At 40.4% G+C, this 20,447-nt stretch overlaps 1 protein-coding gene across 1 annotated transcript in view; it reads right to left on the reverse strand.

The window, feature by feature from the left end:
- Positions 1–20,447, reverse strand: part of nrxn3a (neurexin 3a) — an 81,711-nt gene that overhangs the window by 52,655 nt on the left and 8,609 nt on the right. Inside the window, exons 4-7 of the mRNA XM_086050052.1 lie at positions 15,834–15,995; positions 7,200–7,493; positions 6,717–6,864; positions 4,562–4,945 (exon numbers count right to left, since the gene is read on the reverse strand). Coding sequence (XP_085906178.1) covers positions 4,562–4,945; positions 6,717–6,864; positions 7,200–7,493; positions 15,834–15,995 — 988 coding nt within the window. The remainder of the gene's footprint in view (positions 1–4,561; positions 4,946–6,716; positions 6,865–7,199; positions 7,494–15,833; positions 15,996–20,447) is intronic.

Raw genomic sequence — 20,447 nt, forward strand, 5'->3', positions numbered from 1 at the left:
TCCCAGTAGGGTGGGCTGGATAGTGTTGAAAGCACTGGAGAAATCAAAGAACATGATCCTCACAGTGCTCCCTGCCTTCTCCGAGTGGAAGAGTGAAGTGTGGAAGAGGTAGATGACGGCATCATCCACACTGATGCCAGGCTGATATGCGAACTGGAGTGGGTCCATTGAGGAGCTCACCAGGGGGCGCAGGTGGACAAGGACCAGTCTCTCCAGGGTCTTCATCAGGTGAGACGTCAGCGCCACTGGTCTGAAGCTGTTGAGCTCCTTCGGGTGGGGGGGTCTTTTGCCAGGACCAGGCAGGATGTTTTCCAAAGCTGGGGGACCCTGCCCAGCTTCAGGCTCAGGTTTATATACATATATACACACACATATATACATATATACACATACACACGCATATATACATATACTGTATATACACACACACACATATATATATATATATCCTTTAACCAAATCCCGGGATGCGTATATATATATATATATATCCATCCATCCATCCATCCATTATCGATACCGCTTATCCTCATATATATATGTATATGTATATATATATATATATATATATATATATATATATATATATATATATATATATATATATATATATATATATATATATATATATATACACACACACACACAATGTGTGTGGCTGTGTTTCTCTCCATAGCTGTCTTTCCCTTTCAGACCAGTAAGGTATTGTGTTGACAAGCGTGAAGTCACAGTGCACTCTGGTGGCCAAACAGTAACTATGAAAGCGTCCCCATAATCTGTACCAAGAGACAGTTGGCTGTCTCGCGAAAATGTTTAATTTGGCAAGTGGCAACCCTCAGCAACGTTGGGTCAGTCAAGCAGAAACATACTCCTGTGTGACTGTGAAAAGTAACTAGGAATTAAAATGGGAAATTTGAAATTATGAAATCCATTTTACTATCACATTTCAATGAAACAAATGATACAAAGTAAATCAAAGTAAACATAAGAAGAAATGAGAAGATAAATCAAATTAATTTAAACTGCTTTCTTAGCTGAACCTTCAAGTGACTGCCATCAGAAAATAAGAGATTAGACTGTAAGAAATTCCCATTAGTCTGTTTAAAAATTGTTTTCAGAATGACTAAAGTTAAAATCCTATGAGCAGGTTGCAGGTTGCTGTCCAGTGACTACGCAATGTTTAAGGTTAAACTAAACTACAAACTAATTCCATTGTCTGCTTCCTTTGCATGCTACGGATTACTACGATAGTCAGCCACAACATTTCCTTAAAACATTATATGTAATGCCTGCGCTAAACTTGAAATAAATTTGCAGTCATTGGAAGAAATAATGGGCACACCCACACAAGCTCAACTCTGGTACAAGAGGTATGAACAATTCTGCATTTAGGAAGCTTACAAAGCTCAGTTTTGATAGCCACGGTAAGACACAGAGACACTGTCAGTGAGTAATGCATTATTCAGTACTTTGCTATTACTGTGGCTGCAGTTTGCAGTGGTGTAAAGTTCCTCCCTATCCTAGTGTGGTATGACATTTCTGACGGTTATACAATGTCTTTATCATTGACTAATGCATGAAAATGCATGCCAAAGACAGAAAAAAAATGATAATCATATTCCAATATTTCACTTAATTATGTCTTAGAAAGCAATTTAGGAGGATATGTACAACCTATATCTGATTGACCCACTTATTTTTGTCTTTTTAAGGAGTAAAAATTAGATTCTCTGGGAACTTAATTATAGGCCAGAAGATAAGGATAGAGAAAAACAGTCTGATTTAAAATGTGATATGATAGCGCAGCTATTATTTGGTATGCAAAAAAATCTGGAACAATTTGTGGCTCTCGGGAGGAAGTTAATTAGTTTTCAACTCTGATCTTTTTTTTTTTTAATCAAAATCCATGGACACCTTGAAAGAAAATTGGTCAGCAGTACGGTGCACTGTTCAGGCACAGGCAGCTGTGTATGCCAGAATAAGATTGACAAGACAGGGGCACCTCAACTGTCTCCATACAACCGGTTATAGAATCATCTCAATTACTTAAACCAGGGGTCTTCAATCCTGTTACCCAAGGGCCGGTGTCCTACCTCTTTTCCATTTGTCACTGCTGCAACACACACCTGATTCAAATGATCAGGATTGTTATCCAGCTTCTGCAGACCTTTGGTGAATATCTGTAGCAGGGAGAGATGGAAAACAGGCAGGACACCGGCCCTCGAGGAACAGGATTGAAGACTCCTGAGTCTTAAACATCCATCCATCCATCCATTATCGATACCGCTTATCCTCGCAAGGTTCGCGGGGCGTGCTGGAGCCTATCCCAGCTGTCGTCGGGCAGTAGGCGGGGGACGCCCCGAATTGGTTGCCAGCCAATCGCAGGGCACACAGAGACAAACATCCGCACTCACAATCACACCTAGGGGCAATTTAGAGAGTCCAATCAATTTACCATGCATGTTTTTGGAATGTGGGAGGAAACCGGAGTACCCGGAGAAAACCCACGCAGGCACGGGGAGAACATGCAAACCCCACACAGGGAGGCTGGAGCCGGGATTGAACCCGCGACCTCTGAACTGTGAGGCGGACGTGCTAACCAATCGACCACCGTGCTGTGCCGCGAGTCAAACAGTAACATGCTATTACTATCAGGTATAACAGTTACTACTAATTCTGTCTAGTGCATACAATTTTACAGACTGTTTCAAAGGATTTTATACAAGACACACAGGTACAGTATGAGAACCATTGCGGACAAAATTCTGGAAATAGACCAGTTGCTTTCAATATACTGCACTTTCCAGGCACAGCAGCGTGCTTGTGCCAGTAAGAGTAATAAATCCATGAGAGGCCTTCAACTTAATTTCAAAGACTCATTTACTCAAATAAATACATATTATGATTTTTTTTATTTTTTAAACAGTATTTTTTTCAGTATTGGCTCCTATAATTATTGTTCCCATGGCATAGTGACATTTGCAGTTACAACAGACACTACTACCAAATCTATCCCAATTAATGCCTTGAAGTAACTTAGCTTCTTCGTTTTTGACAACGTGTCTGGTTGTTTGGTGTAAGTCGGTAGAAATGCCTACAGTACAGCATTTTAATCAAACTATCATCTGTAGTATTTCGAGATAAGGAGGAATATATTTTCTTGCTGGTGATAATCAGTAAGTGTGCTGTAAAGAGGAAGTCAACCCCCCATAATTCTTTGCAATATGTTCTATGCGCTATTCTGATTAAAATTGTGTTTGTGGAATATGAGTTCAGTTGCAAAATCCACCCTTATTTAGCCATCTCAGGGGGCGGCCATTTTGTCCCTTTATGCCGACTGAAAATGACATCACAGTTGCTCAGGGCTCAGGTAACAACCAATCACCGCTGAAGGTGAGCCATGATTGGTCGTTAGTTGAGCCCTGAGCAACTGTGATGTCATTTTCAGTCGACAGAAGTGACAAAATGGCGAAAACTGGGTGGATTTTACTGCTTAATTTATTTTATTATTAATCTGAATGCCGTGTTTCGACTAGTGGGGCAGCATAGAACATATTCTTGTAAAAACAAATTGGGGGATGACTACCCTTTAAAGGTTTTAACAATCATGAGTTCATTAGAATGCTGTTTAACCGAGCTACAAAAGGGCAATGGTAAACACTGCGCAAACATTTGGGTTCGATATGGTGGTGTGGGTGTTGGTGGTTGCGGTTTGCACACGGACACTATGGATCAGGGTGGAAGGCGGTTTTGATGTGCCCACTTCATAGATCTGTGATCTACCTCTGTGATTCTCAACCAGTGTGCCCCGGCACACTGTTGTGACGTGTGAATTTATCCAATGTAAATTATTTTGACAAAAAATATATATTTTCCAATTAAAAAACAGTTTTGTTAATTTATTAATTCCAACCATGTATAGTAACAGGCAAAACAATAAAATGTTCTTCCATGAGATGATAGAAGGTACATAATGACCTGTATAGCCACTTTTTGTGAATCGTTTTGCTAAGTGGTATGCCGCGACATTTTTTTCCGATATGTGCCTTGGCTCAATAAAGGTCGATAAACCTGGTCAACTTCATATCATCCGCTTGTGGCAATCTGCTTGCAATTCCTTTATAAAAGTATTTTGACCTCCAGGAAATCGGTTTCCTCCTCCACCATGTCAAGGACCGTGCGCCTCTCGCATGCTGATTTTTAATGGGAATGAGAGCAGGCGCTTCCATTGCCAAATGGTGAATCAAGTCAGCTGTGTTCCCACCCACAACATCGCAAAACACCCATTTTTAACTGTGCCAAGCTGCGTGTGTATGTGAAAATACCAAAACTATGTGTAGCCCACCTCCATGCAAAGTTGAACAGCTCACTGGGCTGGACTTGCACTGGGCACAGAAATAGAACCGTTTGTATCCTACTTGAGAAGACCACAGGCGATGTTGGATATTTTTTCCAAGCCCAGCACAAAAAGCATGCTAAAAGGCCCTATACTCACTTTTGCTCAGAGTTTTGTGTCTTTAATGTATTGTAAGAGATGAAAGCACTCATCGCACACATTTACCTCTCTCACAAGTGCGGGACCAGTAACCAGTGCCAGTGCAGTCACAGATGAATCGATTCCAGCCTTCTTTGCAGGCCCCTCGGTTCTTGCAGGGGTAACTCTCACACTGCTTGCCAGGTTGCTTGTTGCAGGACGGCTTAATCCCAGCACCATTTTGTGCTTCAGCAATCTGACGGATGTCTTTGCTTCGACCATCGATGAAGAGATCACGGATGCAGCCTACGTAGCCATAGTTAAGCATTGCTGTCCACAGCTCGGTAGGCAAAATGAGGTTGGTGCGATCAGTGGGAAGCCCCCCCAAGTACATATCACCTTCCAGGTCTAGGATTTCACTCTCACCACTTGCTGTGAATGGGGTCCTTCTGCTGTTTACAGAGATGGTACCTGTGATGGGTATGGAGTAGAGATAACAATTAAGTAACAATGATAAAGCAGCTCGTTTCAGAATCCATTAATCAACCTAAATAAACTAAAACAACTCTCTAGCAATAATGCACTTTATACATACATATATATGTATGTATGTATGCATGTATGTATGTATTAGGGGTGTAACGGTTCACAAACGCCACGGTTCGGTACGTACCTCGGTATGGGGGTCACGGTTCGATACGGGTTCGGTTCAGCAAAAAGTCTCAAATGCATAAGACTAGGTTTTTTTAAATTTTTATTTAGTTTTAACAGAGCAAGTTACAATTCAATTCGCTATAAAAAAACATTCACTGTTATAAAAGCACAAAATAGAATAAAAAGTTGCGCATTAGGGTTGTTCATAAATAATAATAATGATAATAATAATAATAATGATAATAATAATAATAATAATAATAATAATAATAATAATAATAGTCCTAATAAAGATTAAACACAGGAAATTCCCTTTCTTGTATGGATAGACTGACGTATAGCAGATAAAGTCAGTTAGCACTTGCCAACTTAGCAACTTTGGTAACTTCATTATAAGAGTTAGGGTGCAGAGGACAGCTCATGCTCCACCACGGCTCTTGTGTGATAGCATAACGCAGGGACCACGGTCTGGCTAATCTGCGCCCGGGATGGAACATTGTAACGGGGCTCCAGCACGTTTAAAAAACGTTTGAAGCCCGCCTCCTCAGTTTGGTAAAATTAGCAACTGATTGGCACATTTGGAGTTGTCGTTTATTTTTGATAGTTCGTTTTCTTGTCGGTGGTTGCTATTTGTTGACGGTCCCTGGGCGCACGTTTCGGCGGAGGCTGTCGAAAAAGCACAACCGCACTGCTGAGACCACAAATTGTGTTGCGTAAATTCAAGTTGTAGCTCGTCGGCTACCTTACATAGATTGTAAAAAGCCATTGTTTGCGTTGCAATGACTTTTTGAGTTATTGAACAGGCAACTCCGAATGTGCCAATCTGGTGCTAACTTTACCTAACTCGGCTCCTTGACTACAGCATATGGACGCATAGATGTTGCTAAGTATATGCCGAGTGCTTCAGTAAATTCTTTGGCTCTGTCTGCTTTCACTTCTCCAGACTAGTTAAAAGTAGCGGGGATAAGTTGTGTTCTGCGGGTTTCTTTTTTCTACCCCCGGTAACTGTATCGGGTGATGCCGTACTACATGTGTTAACTTACGGAGGTCGAACATCGCCGACACACAGTTCTTGTTTGCTCCACTACTCGTACTCCATCGCCGTCGTACTCAAATGGGAAGCCGAAATGTTCCCACACCGACTGATTTGTATAGGGCAGACGGCTCCTACAGCTCTGTATTCGTCGTATGACTGCGTGCACCGAACCGTGAAGCCCATACCGAGACGGGACGAATACAAAAACCGTTACACCCGTAATATATATATATATATATATATATATATATATATATATATATATATATATATATATATATATATATATATATATATATATATATATATATATATATATATAAATATACACACACACACACACACACACAAGTCTAGGGCTGTTTTCTTAGAGCCAATTAGTTCGTGTGTGGAATATTTTTGTATCCCTTAGGCAAAAAATGTTTTAAAAATGGAGGACGACCAGTATGCTGGAACAGATTGGGTTTGACCCCAGAGGTTCCATTGTCCAATTAAAATGCCAGGTGAGCTTGTGCAAAACAATCATTTACCAACTTAGTAGACATAACTGACCTGAGCGGCCATCTCTCTGGATATCCACATGATACCAGGCACCATCATTGACCTTTGTTTGTGTGGCCTTCACCTTTATTGTCCCTGAGCCCATGTCCAACAGCAGGTACAAACTTCCATCCAACAGCTCAACAGCAAAGAAATCCACCTAGAAAAAAATAGTTTTAAAATGACATCAACAGACATCTTCAATGAAATATTTAAATGAGTCAGTCTGTGCCCTTCTTCAACTCTGTATCAGTGTACAGACACTATTGATCAAAGAACGGGCGCAAATAAGATTACAAAGGCAAATAACTATTGCAAGTTCTGTTTCTTTGTTGGAACAATTTAGGGAACGCCCGCTTCCATTATTACTGTGCTCCAGTGCAAAAAAGGGGGTCTTTAAGGGCATTATTAGAAGCCATTGGTGCAGGGCCCTGACCTTGACCCCAATTAAAGCATTGCTTCATGTCCAACATTAGTCATATTGGATGGCCTGACCTTAGTGTTCTTCTGGCTGCGAGCTGGATCTTTGCGCTCTTGTGGTTTGCCATGGGTGAAGAGGATAAGGCCATTGGGCTCCGTAGTGCGAAAATCAAAAGAGATGGATCCCATCCGCTTGGTATTCCACTTGGGTAAGCTGATATAGGCCTCTGGGGTCTCAAAAGAAATAGGGTCCAGGGTTGCCACATTTTCACACTTGTAGGACACCTCTCCCTGGATCTTCATCTTGGGGTCAATAATCCGAGCAAGTCGGGACAACTCAAGGCGGATGTCATTGTTCTTGTAAACCACCTGTACAAGAAGAAAGACAAATGTATATGTCAGTTTTGTTGAAGACTCAGAGTGACTTTATTGCCATTGTTGACTACAATATGTTTAATAGAGCCTGTGTTTTCACACACATGTAACCGATATTTGACTAGACTATGATAAGGGACAGGGCGGTGGTCGACTGGTTGGCACGTCCGCCTCACAGTGCAGAGGTTGCGATTTCGAATCCAGCCCTGGCCTTCATGTGTGGAGTTTGCATGTTCTCCCCGTGCCTGCGTGGGTTTTCTCTGGGTGCTCCGGTTTCACTCCCACATTCCAAAACATGAGTGGTAGGTCAACTGAACATTCTAAATTGTCCCTAGGTATGCTTGTGAGTGTGAATGTTTGTCTCTGTGTACCCTGCAATTGGCTGGCAACCAATTCAGGGGGTCCCCACCTACTGCCCGAAGAAAACTGGGATAGGCTCCAGCAAACCCGCGTCCCTTGTGAGGATAAGCGGTACAGATAATGGATGGATGGATGATAAGGAGCCATCTGTTAAAGCAACACCAACTAAGTATTCAACCTTAATTAATGATATATTTTTATAACACTTCTGATGATACATCGACTTACAACTGGTTGAATGGTACCTTTGTCATGGCCTGAGGGGGTCTGTATCGCTTTTACTGGCACTAGGCAACTTTGAGGAGGAAACCACAATCCCTGCCACACAAAAAAACTACAAGTGTGCTGACTTCTTTACGGCATATGTCACTTCCCCCATTTCACCATTCGTTACAAAGACAAAACATTGTTATATTGTATTGTTTAGACACAATTAGATTCACAACATCATCGCCATTCATCTTAAACATAGCCACTGGAAACAGAAATGCAATTCAGTCCAACTGCAAGTGAGCGAAAGCTCAAGATTTCACGACAGTATACTATGTGATGCGCCCCTGGCACTCATGGCAAATGTGGTTGACTTCACTCAAAACACTACCCCTTTTGTCCACATAGCGCCGCCATAATCAACCAAAACCTAAGGTTATACAGTGTTGCTTTAATGTTCACCCTCAATAGTAGGCATACAATGACACAATTATTACTAATTTCATTTATTTATGCTAAATTGGTAGTGTTTGAATCTTGTTTGTGGGTTCCTGCTGTAAATAATGATATATAATAATTCAACATTTAATAATAGACTAAAAAGATCAAACTCACTGTGGTGTGCATGGGAGTTCATCCATCCATTTTCTATACATGTTATCCTATTCATGGTCAGGGGAGCGGGGGGTCTAAAGCCCATCCCATAGCAAAAGGCAGACTTCTGCCTGGACTGGACTGGTCACCAGTCAGTCACAGGGCACATATAGAGACAGACAACTAGTCACTGTCTCATGCCACATAATCATTGAGTGGCACCCGCCACCAGAGTCAGACGAATGTACCACAACAGCATCAGTGACACGCATGTAAGACCAGTACCAATAAAATACAACTGCAAAAAACTGTAGACATACTGTTGTATTTCAAATGAGAGTTACCGGACTATTTGGTTGTATAGAAAAACTGTGCTGATTTCTGTCTTGGGCCACCATTTGATCAATCTTTGGACTTGATATTACAGTCTAAATAATAGTTGTGATCAAGGTCATTATAACAAGAGGGTCCTGGTGACCCAAGAACATATCGTGACATCCCATCCATATTTTCAGTTTACAATACTGAATGAACCACAAAGAAAAAAAAAATAGTCATTTTGTTCTACAATCACATCTACAACCTTTGTAGGTAAACTGTATATCAATCTCAAAAATGTGACTGGGATACTTTGTGTATGAGAAATTGTCCATCGAATGAAGGAAAACAAAAGAATGAAAACATTAAGTGACCAATCTCTTATCAGAGCAGTTCTAAATGCTGTCAATAACAAAGGGAGGATGGAGTCATGGAGGGGGGCGTGTGTGCAAATTGAAATTTGCTCAAGTGGAAAATTGAAGCCCTTTTTTTCACCTCTAATACTCTGGGCAGAGTAACTCCTTCTGTCTGGATATATTTTGGTCACAGGCATATAAAAAAAAAAAATGACACTCACTCTCTTCCATTGCACTCTTTTATATTTATGTATTTTTTAAAACTCTCTGTGCCCAGGGTTCTGTCAGAGTGGGTAGAGTGAGGGGCTGAGATTATCAATAATCCACTAGAAGATTTGACAGTAAATAAACTCATCCCTTGAGGTGTCTGGGAACTGGATGGGAAATTGTATTTTCCTCCTCTCTTGCCTTTATTTATAGTAATTCTTTCTCTTTTTGTTTCATCCTTCCACTCTCAGCTCTCTCCTCTTATACATCAATATCATACCCCCCATCCCCCATCCCCCAAACCCCAGGCACGCTTTCTGCTGCTCTGATTGCACATAATTACTTTGGGCCATTTGAACACCTCAAGCACTGTCTGCGTCTTTTAAAATCAAGACCTAAATAACACTGACAGCTTCAAAACTCAACCGCAGGAAAACCATTTGTGACCACAATGGCTCACTATAGTCTATAATACAGTATGCATCATTCCTGCAAAATTTGTATGGGCGAATGTTTGACCTTGGAGGTTTCGTTGTAGATTCCTTATGATTGCTCAAAGGAATCATGGGGGACTGGCAATATAACTTAGGTGGGTATTTACATGTCATTGTATGGTAGTTGTTTTACCCATTTATTTGGGTCGTAACTGTGCTTGTTATACTGTGGTCGTAAAGATTGGTTTTGAATTCGGATAATGCTAAAGCATCCCTAAAAATGTTTTGACACATCGACACCCCTTCCCAGTACAAAATATCAAACATAGCACTTTTTGAATGGATGGATGATGTGTGTTCTATGTTGATCAAGATTTCATTTCATATCAATAAGAAGACATGCTTGAGGCCAATAAGTAAGTCTCCTGCCACACTTTAGTGAGCAACCCAGTTTTTGCATATTGCAGGCTTTATCATGCTGGTCCCCAATTGAGTGCCACACAGCCGTTTCTGCATTGCTATTTCTTTCAGATTATTCTGTATGCACACCTGGAGGTTCTCTCATTCATATTATGGAACTGCAGGTAACAGACAATGGACCTCATCATAATGTTTATTAAATTTGTATATACATGGTTCTGTTCTATCTATGTAGCACTCGTGATACGTTGCTTAATCAGTGCATTGTATATAGGGGCACTGTAAATTCGTCATTAATATTGCAGGAAACTAAAAAATATCTCTTCAGTGAGAATGCCAAACACATACATTTGATACAATATGAGAGACCGGTTAAGCACTGTGGCCGTATGGAATGAGATCAGCAGTTAGCGTTTTGTTCTTCTTTAGTCCGTTGTCTCTCACTATCTCATAGTCTATTGGCCAAGTAAAAGGACTACATGTGAAAGGTAGAGGGTGGCCAATTGGGGAGCGGTGGGAGCAGGTTGGGGGTACTGGGAGTAGTGACAATTACAGCAATTATGTGTTATTGTAGGCCATTATGCATTTTGTAGGCTCTGAGATGTAGCCTGTCTCTGTAATTGCTGGCTTATGAAAGGCATAATAATCGTGGGCCAGCCAGCCACATGGCTACCTAGGGCAACCAGTATTTGGTGCCATGGTAACAAAACATTTTTATACAATGCCACTCTAGATGGCGAGTACAAGAGCATTGCAAGCAGGCAAATTAGCCCCATAATGGATGGGGTGCAGGATGAGAGGGTGTGAAAGCAGAGGATAGCTGGTGAGTGCTGAACGCATGTGAAGCGACGCTGTGCCAGGGAAAGTCCACTCATGGTACAAAGAAGATAAGAAATCTTCAAGGAAGATGACATGACATACTAAACACTCACAAAATACAGTATGTATTAATGTATTGGTCTTATTTCTTACCTGTATCATACTACTGCTGTTTTCCAAGTTATTTGGATTCCCAGTCCCTTGCTCAGGGCACATAAAAGTTATATACTATACCCTGTATACCAAACGATTAGGATAATAGGATTTACGTTGAATAAACCTTTGAGTTCTAATTTTTCTGGGGAGGTTTGTGCACATTTGTTTCCCATGTCTGTTAAGATCACAAAGATCAATCTCAGACAGGTTTGGCCATTTGTTTCACAGCTGGGCCTAATTAAAGGGCAATTAATTGTGTGTGGAACACACATGCATAATGTGGAACACATTAGGAAGTGCATCACAGTTTCTGTGCATATTTGGAAAAAAGAAGGCTATTATGCCACACGAAAAGTGTACAATGGTCCAATATCTTGCAAAAGAAATGACAGCACTGGGCATTTCAATAAAAGCACGGTACTGTTAAATAATTTGTATGTGACTCTGGGAGGAAAGGATGTTCATTTAAAGGCAGTTTAAAGTTTTTTGGAGGCAAAGGCAACGTATTAAGAAAGCAGCTGTTAAAAAGCCACAGATTACCATTAAGCAGGTATTTGCAGCTGCTGGTGTCCCTGCAGTCCCAAGGAATTCCTGATGAAGAATCCTACAAAAGCTCGCTATCATGTATAAACCACTATCACGGCCACCCCTCACAAATCTCCCCAGGAAAAAAAATTCCAGTGAGCTCAGAAATACGAAGACTGTTTGGGAAATTAGATAGATCTTTAAAGTGATTGGAAGTGTGAAAATGACATCTGCCAAATATGTGGAGATTCCAACTAATACGACCATGGAAAATTTGGCATTCCTCAAGGCTCAATTCGAGGTCTTATTATTAACCTTAAACCATCACTTGGGCCTGTCATCAGGAGACACAGCATCCACTTCCATAATTATGATGATGATACACAGTTTTGTGTTGCATGTCTCCTAAATAATTCAGTCTAACAAAGGGGTCCCCAAGTCCGGTTCTCAAGAGCCCCCTATCCAGCCTGTCCCTCCTTCAACACACCAGATTTAAATGATCTGGATCGTTATCAGGCTTCTCAGAACTTGCGGATGAGCTGATCAGGGGTGTTGGAGAAGGGAAACATCTAAAACATGTAGGACAGTGGCCCTCGAGGACCGGACTTGAGCACGCCTGGTCGAAAAGGATCGCCTTTTAACTGTATTTTACATATTTTCTAAAGCCAAACCATTTAACAGAGGTTTTACTTATGGATCCTGAAGCACAGTGAGAGAAACTTGATAACAAACATACTTTGTCAATGACTGTCAGACAAAGAGTAAGATCAAATGAGTAAATAGATTTTTGGAAAACGTGCACAAAATGACTTCTTGCGCCTAACATTGGAACCTCAATTTGTGGCTATATTTGAGTTGAGCAGTGGATCTTTTCTACATGCATTTGCAAATGAAAATATATTAAGATACTCTTCTGTACTTGGTTTAAAAAAAAATAAATAAATAAATAAAAAAAACACTGATATTTTTTTACATTGTTGGGTGTGCGGTCGCATTCGCCCCCCCAAGCCCCCGAACACTCCCTCCCTGCCCTCAGTGTGCGCTGATGACAAATTGTGGCCCGATCCATCGTTTAAGTTGCCCATCCCTGCCCTAGTTTCACATGTTGAGGTTTTGATGAATTTCAGAGGATTTTAATATTTAAATTGGGACGTGGCACTTTTTAAGGTTATTTAAGTTAATGGAATGATTGGGGTAGTGTTTGATTTAAATCATGTGAGAAAATAGGTATTGTATGTATGTTGATCAGCTGGTGATTGTCTTGGTTTTCTTATAACACAAAGACAAATTGTCTGCCTTCATGGAGGAAATCATAAAATCTTCACAAATGAGAGGACGAAAGCAGAGAATTTTGACTTTTTAAAATTAGATTTCAAAAAATCGTTCAGAATCTCTCCACCTCGTTTCTATTTTGTGTGCAAAAAGCCTGCTGGCAAGAATTATGTTTGACTGATTTTTTTCTGTTCCATCTTACCATTGGACATTCAATAATTAGGCTACTTATACTTTACCCATTTGCGTCCACTATGTTTCACTGCACTTCACTAAGGTGTTCTTTTGGAGATGTGTTGTGTTTGCGCCAAACATACCTTTTAGAATTAGCCCCAAAAAGGTTAACCTTGGCCTAATAGAAGAGCTGAAATTTATTTGTGGTTAATTCTGGACACAGCCACATCCCCACTTATAAGAAGATGTGCACACTTGTGCAACCACATTACCTCATTTTGTTTTATCTTCCCCTCTCAAAAATACATATTTGTACAGGTTGTAGGCCACATTATAGTAGGAAAGGGTTTTGAAAGTTGTTCTTGGTCTCATAAACACCTGGCATTTGAACGAGGGTGTGTGGGTTTTCTATAGCCACCGTTGTTCTTTGGCCACTATGGAGAGGAGTAATTGAATGTCCATCCATCCATTATCTAAACCGCTGATCCTCACAAGGGAGCAACTGAATGTGAAAGGATGATAATTTGTTCAAAAAAGTTGGGCTACTCCTGAAGATTATGTCCTAGAATATTGCCGGTTAATTCATGCAAAGAAAAATAACACGTCTATTGGAATAGAAAATAACCTACATTGGAACATAACATTTTGTCGATATCGCTCAGCTCTATGTGTGCTCGAGCATGCGTACAACATTTGTGCATAACGCAATATCTCTGTAAGCGTGTGTTGACAAAAGACAACTCCAAAGGGAATGCGTGTTTCTCTTGGTTTGTCCGTTTGGTTGTTGTATTTGAACGTCTGTCTGCCTGCCTGGATTTGACGATGCAGGACCTGACCAGCATGCTACGAGTAGGAAGTGGGCCAGAGGGGGATTAAATAGATAGTGCACCAATTTATGGCTCTCCCTGCAGCACATATGACACTGGGTGTGCACACCCAGCGTCTGTGTTTATGTGTGCGCATGTGTGTTGTTTTAGAACTGTGACACAAAAAGTCAGCTCCCTGCTGCAGCCACCCACTCACACACATGCAAGTGTTAGAGATGACATCATTAACTGGAGGGAGCTGCGAATTTCTCTCTGAGTGCGATTCGTTGTACAATGCAGATGAAATGTTTTGTGGTGTATTGATTAACGCTGATAGCATTAGTTAGTATCACAATGGGCAATTGTAATAACCGTTGATACCATATTTAGTGTACCGTGGTGTGCGGCTGCTTTGAGTGGCCAATGAGAGATTAAGGCTATGTTCACACTGCAGGGTGTGATGCCTCATTAGTATTTTTTGTTAAATCTGAATTATTTTATGCAGCCGTTCACATTACAAAAACAAATGCGACGTCTAATGTGAACACAACGCGTCCGTGATGTGACACGCATGCACACAAAGCAGGACGTCGAGTAATGTACACCAACAAAATGACGTCATGTGGTGCAGTGTTTACGGAAGTGAGTATGGTCCGCGTGCAGGGACTCATTTTATCATCTCATATCGCCAAAGTAGCGAGAAGTCATGAAGGTACATATAATTTGGGGATAGGAGGCGACGCTCCTTGATCTCCTCATTTAATGGGGACATCTACGAAAGATGATGTCACATCATTGCCGCGCATAATAAATGAAGCATCTGCTTGGCTGAATTACAACTATCACCACAAATGTCCACATTATGTTTCATGTTTCAATGAAATTGGTGAGGGGAAATCAACCCAAACACATTTTCAAGAATATGTTCCCAGCAGGCCCACTAGTTGATACACGACATTCTGATTAATATTGTGTTTGTGGAATATGAGTTAAGCAGCAAAATCCACCCGTTTTTAGCCATCTCAGGGGGCGGCCATTTTGTCACTTCTGTCGACTGAGCCGTGATTGGTCGTTACCTGAGCCCTGAGCAGTTGTGATGCCGACAGAAGAGACAAAATGGCCGCCCCCAGAAATGGCTAAAAACGGGTGGAATAACACTTATTCCACAAATGCAATACTTATCAGAATGCCTTTTTTCAACTAGTGGGCTTGCATAGAAAATATTCTTGAAAAAACATATGTTTGGGTTGATTTCCCATTTAAATCAAAGTCTAACGTAAAGACAACAACTGTTACTCAAAACAACTTTGCAGATTCACGGACAATGTCAGTAGTTTCCTGAGCACTCTCTCCCGACCTCGTGGAGCACATACTGGATTTTTGATGATGTATGAGGTTGGATGTGTGTGGATGCATATCCGATTTATATCCACATATGAAAGATGCCCAGATCAGATTTGAAAAAAAAAAATTGTACTGTTCACACTGCATGAAAAAAAAACTGAATAGAGATTGGTGTAAATGTAATGTGAAAATATTAAATATTACAAGGCACCACTGTAACTGAACCCCGGTGGTCATCTGTGCTCTAATATCTATCGTTTTAGTGAAGCATGTTAACATTTCTTTTTTTCATACATATTACCTGTTTTGAACAACACACAAGTCCATGAGGCACCTTACCTCCTTGAGACAGCCCATGAAGTTGTTGCTCACAGGTGATCCAGGTAAGTCAGCCGTGCTGGGGCTTCCACCAACATAGAAAAAGTCATCTGAGCCAAGCATGGTGTAGTCCTCCTGGGTGTAACCTGTGGTGGTTAAAATCCCATCCACTGATATTGTCACCTGACAATGAAAAGTGAAACGATGAAATTAAAGTGATGATTTCATATCTGGAGAGAAAGGTAGGAGTACTGTATTGTTAATTTTCAATTTTTTGGGACAACTGACTATTCAACCATGACTAGTCACAGGTCAATAAGATATACAGTAAATGGAGCCCATAACTGAATTCCTCATTTTAAGAATCAACATCTAATGATATTTTGGCATATTCTCATCTCATGGCAACTCTTATTGCTTTGATAGCAACACTGTTTTGATGTCTGAATTGTATGGTATACTGATTAAAATATTGACTCAGCCTTTGATCAGTTTGAGAACACTAGGCTTAAAGCGAGTAGACTAATTTGCATCGACATGCAATATGATGCGAGCTTCTAATACAAATATATACTGAGAACATCGATTACCTCTGTGAGTATCGTTCACACTATAATTACAACAGTGATCACGGCAAATCTAGTGGCTGACATATGATGATACCCTAATATAAAAATGACTTTACCCTTTGGGTGTGGTTTTACCATTTCAAATTCACACACTGGCAGAGTTATTACTCTTTATCTGCAGTGATATTTTATTGGTGCTGGAAATGGAGCAGCCTTCGTCCTTTGAACTTAGATGCAGAGACCATAAATAAATTTTATCAACCTGGGATAACAGCACGGTAAATATATTAATATGATAACATTTTTAAAAAGTTGTAGCAGCAAAAACCTTTTTCTTTTTTTTTTTATGAGGTGAAAGGTGGAAAGAGTCAGAGTGTCACACACCAAAACGGAATAAAAATTCAGGGCAAGTTGAATGGCAGATCCACATTGTAGGACATGAAAATGTCATGAAGTTTTGACATTTCAAGTTTCATTTCTATCAGTTCTAATACAAAGTACAATCTAGCAAGGCGAGTTGTTGAACGCTGTATAAAGTTTTGTTATTGTCTTTTCACAGATGCATGCAGCTTGGTGCAGTTAAAAGCAAGTGTGTTGTGCCCTTGTGGGCGTGAACACAGCCAATTTGATTTTCCATCAAATGAAGCCGCTCCCGTCATTGCCTTTAAAATCAGCATCCGACAGGCGCAGCCCTTGACATAGCGGAAGAATAAATGGATGAGACAAAGTGTGTTTATAAGGAACTGCAAGTTGACTTTCATGGGCGGATGATGGAAAGTTGGCGCCCACTTTCCACCCAGATCGTTCATGACACAAAAGAAGCAATATTGTTTGAGGTTTGTGCATCACTTGCTTGGTACACTTCTTGTGGACAATTAGTGTGAAAAACATGGCACTAACTTTTATTCCAACGTAGGTCACTGCAGGGTGGGTAACCCCACCAGAGAACGTGATTGAAGATCATCGTCAGGATAGGAATAGATAAGACAGGGTACAAAGCCTTCTAGTGATTTTTTCTGTGGAATGGCCTGACCAGTTTCCATAGCAATGTCAAGAAAACGGAAACAACAGAAAAACTAAAATTGGCTTAAATAATTGGGTTTACATGGACATGGATATTCCAATATTAGCCCAAAGAAGGCAACATTCGGGACATTTCAGTTGCATTGCAACAGGCATGATTTTACTATAGTACAGGGAAAGAATATTATGAAGTATAAACGGTAAAAACGATCAATTCAAATGCAGAATACTTGGAATGGGATCAATACTTGGGTTGATGCTGTCCATGTAAACATTCCACTTAAAACCAATGTAGGAGTTTGACCCAGGTAAAAGAGGAAATGGAAGTTATTCGAATCATAAACCGTGAGAAGCAAACATATACATCGTCGCTGTCCTGTGAAAAAAACGTATGTCTAATTTAATTTTTTTTTTTTTAATTTTCACGTTAATGCGATATTCGTAACGTGGAAACACCATTCACATAAAAATAAGAACATTGAAAAAAATGGAGATACATGTTTTTCACAGACAGCGACGACATTATTGTACTGAGAGAGGTATCTTCATATCCAGAAGCAGAACAACAACCAAAGGATGAATACACAGCAAACCCCAAAGTAAAGCAATAATGAATGATTGATATCTACCAGACAATGGAGTGTGTTTACCATGGCGTAGCCGATGCCTGATTGCTTTGCAAAAAGGTGAAGCAGGTTACAGATGAACTTAATCAGCAACGGTTTGTTAGTGCATTCAAACAAATCAAGTGAAAACAAATTAAGATCAGTTGCATATTACGAATGTTAGTAAAAACCAAAACAAATACACATCCTGCACAGTTTTGATGGTGATGGTGAATGCTGAAGTGAAATCGGTAAGCCATCTCCAGGTACCTTTCAACTTAGAATTTTAAAAAAACAAAACATTTACAGTTCATTTTAAAAATTATTATTGTTGCATATAGGGCTGTTCGATTTTGCCTAACAAGAAAATCCCAATTATTTTCTCTCAAACCCGATTTAACGATTACGATTTCTTTGTAAGATAAAAAATAATGAAAAATGAATTGTTTTGAATGTCTTTTATTTAAACTTAATTTTTCTTTCTTTGAACTCAAAATGCCAGTCGACATTAATACACTTAATACACACAGAACAATCCATTGGGATTAACAGCATTTTACTTACACAATTGATTTCAGATCTGTTCTTAATTAAACCAATAATGAAAGAAGAAAGTGCATAAACCATCTGAAACGAAATCATCAACATGAGAGAAAGTATACAGTCAAGTCTGTCAACCAAAAGTCTGTCAGCAAGTTATTTTGCCAACCAGCTAGTGACTAGCCTTTCACCTTTCTCCCTGGTCTTACTTAAACATAAATCAATGATTAGTGCAAAACTGTCAATAATACAATGCACTGTCAAGCTTAAGTACGGATGCATAGTCCGGCTGGACCAGAGGTCCGTTGTGGAGGAGAAAAAAAAGAGACGCCTTTCAGACGTCGAGTTACTTGCTCGCGGGTTGTATTGTACATGCAGGGCACACTACACTACAGATCTATTTTTGCCTGATTTATTAACTAAACACTCACTTGCCTGAGCAAATAGCAGTAATCGCCGGTAGCCATGGATGTTGTCGTTGTTTCGGACTGCGCGCTCGTGGGAGGAAGCGAGAGGAAACTACGGTGGCTTAGATACGCTAAAAATAACAAAATCGAACGTGCCGATTTGAACGTTTTTAACATAGTTTTATCCAGAAATATTGGTTACGGTTCAAAATCGCTTAATCGAGCAGCCCAAGTTGCATGTATTGTTGTTTGATCCCAATACATCCTGGGATGTGGTGAGATATGGAGAGGGATGAGAGCCGGTGATAGAGGGGAATAAAGTAACATGAGTGAGATGATGAATGGGACAGGCGACTTGAACCGTTTTTTTCCTTTTCGTTCCGGGATAGGTGAGGTTATTTGCCAACTAACAAACTAAGAGCTTTTAGAAAATAGCAGTATTTGTTTCCATGTGCAACCATCAACTGCCGGCAATGCGAGTGACATCATGCACGGCGTGATCATGAGATTACAATTACGGCGTCCTGCCACCCTTATACCGGTCAGCGGAAACGTCAGTCTTGTTACTCGCTCTCATCTATTAACAACTTCACACAACATGCAGACAGTGAAACGAGAACTTGGAACTTTTGGATGCCAATGTGAAGGGACAATACGGCTCTTCTTTCCTTCCCACTGGGGAATGTGACCACAACCTGATACACCTTGATCTGTGTTATTCACAGTACGTACAGCACTTGGATTCACCTGTGGTTGTTGTTTTGTGTCGAAATGGTCTACACCCGGGGTCACCAACCTTTTTGAAACTGAAAGCTACTTCTTGGGTACTGATTAATGCAAATGGCTTCTAGCTTGATACACACTTCTGAAAGACATTTGCTAAAATTACCTACTTATGTTATTATTAATTAATTTATGATATGTATTTATGTGAGCACACTTCATCAGTTTTAAGTTAAGTTAAGTTAAGAAGGCCTTTATTGATCCCACAGTGGGGAAATTTTCAGTGTTACAGCAGCAAAGATATAGGTCACACAGGGACGGCGGCATAATGTAGCCATTAATGTATAACTTTAACGGCAAACATTCAGGATTTCTCACTATAATTAGGAGAATATAATATGCACGCTTCAGATCACTACTACAACATTCCTAGAAAATCACAATGTCCCATTACCGGTGAGGTATTTTTAGAACAGGCCCACAGGCTACAAATGTGGTCACTGGGGGCAGCCTGGTGCCACGTCGGTGACCCCTGTTCTATGCAGTTTAATTGCAGTTGCAGTAGTTCATTCCATAAGGATGGCTTGGCTTTGGACTGGAGCATGAAAGTCAAAGCCCGGCAGTGGCTGAACATAAATTGCAAATAATTATTGGAGAGATGCTGGAATGCTTTCCAACCACTGTTGAGTGTTGAGCATGGCAACAAGCCACTCTGACTGAACTCAGGGTTTTGTAGCAATTGTATGCCCCATCACTGACATCTGGAGT

The sequence above is a fragment of the Filicampus tigris genome, chromosome 13 (genome assembly GCF_054856515.1).
Source record: "Filicampus tigris isolate MCC_2025a chromosome 13, RoL_Ftig_1.0, whole genome shotgun sequence".
In the NCBI taxonomy this organism is placed as follows: Eukaryota; Metazoa; Chordata; class Actinopteri; order Syngnathiformes; family Syngnathidae; genus Filicampus; species Filicampus tigris.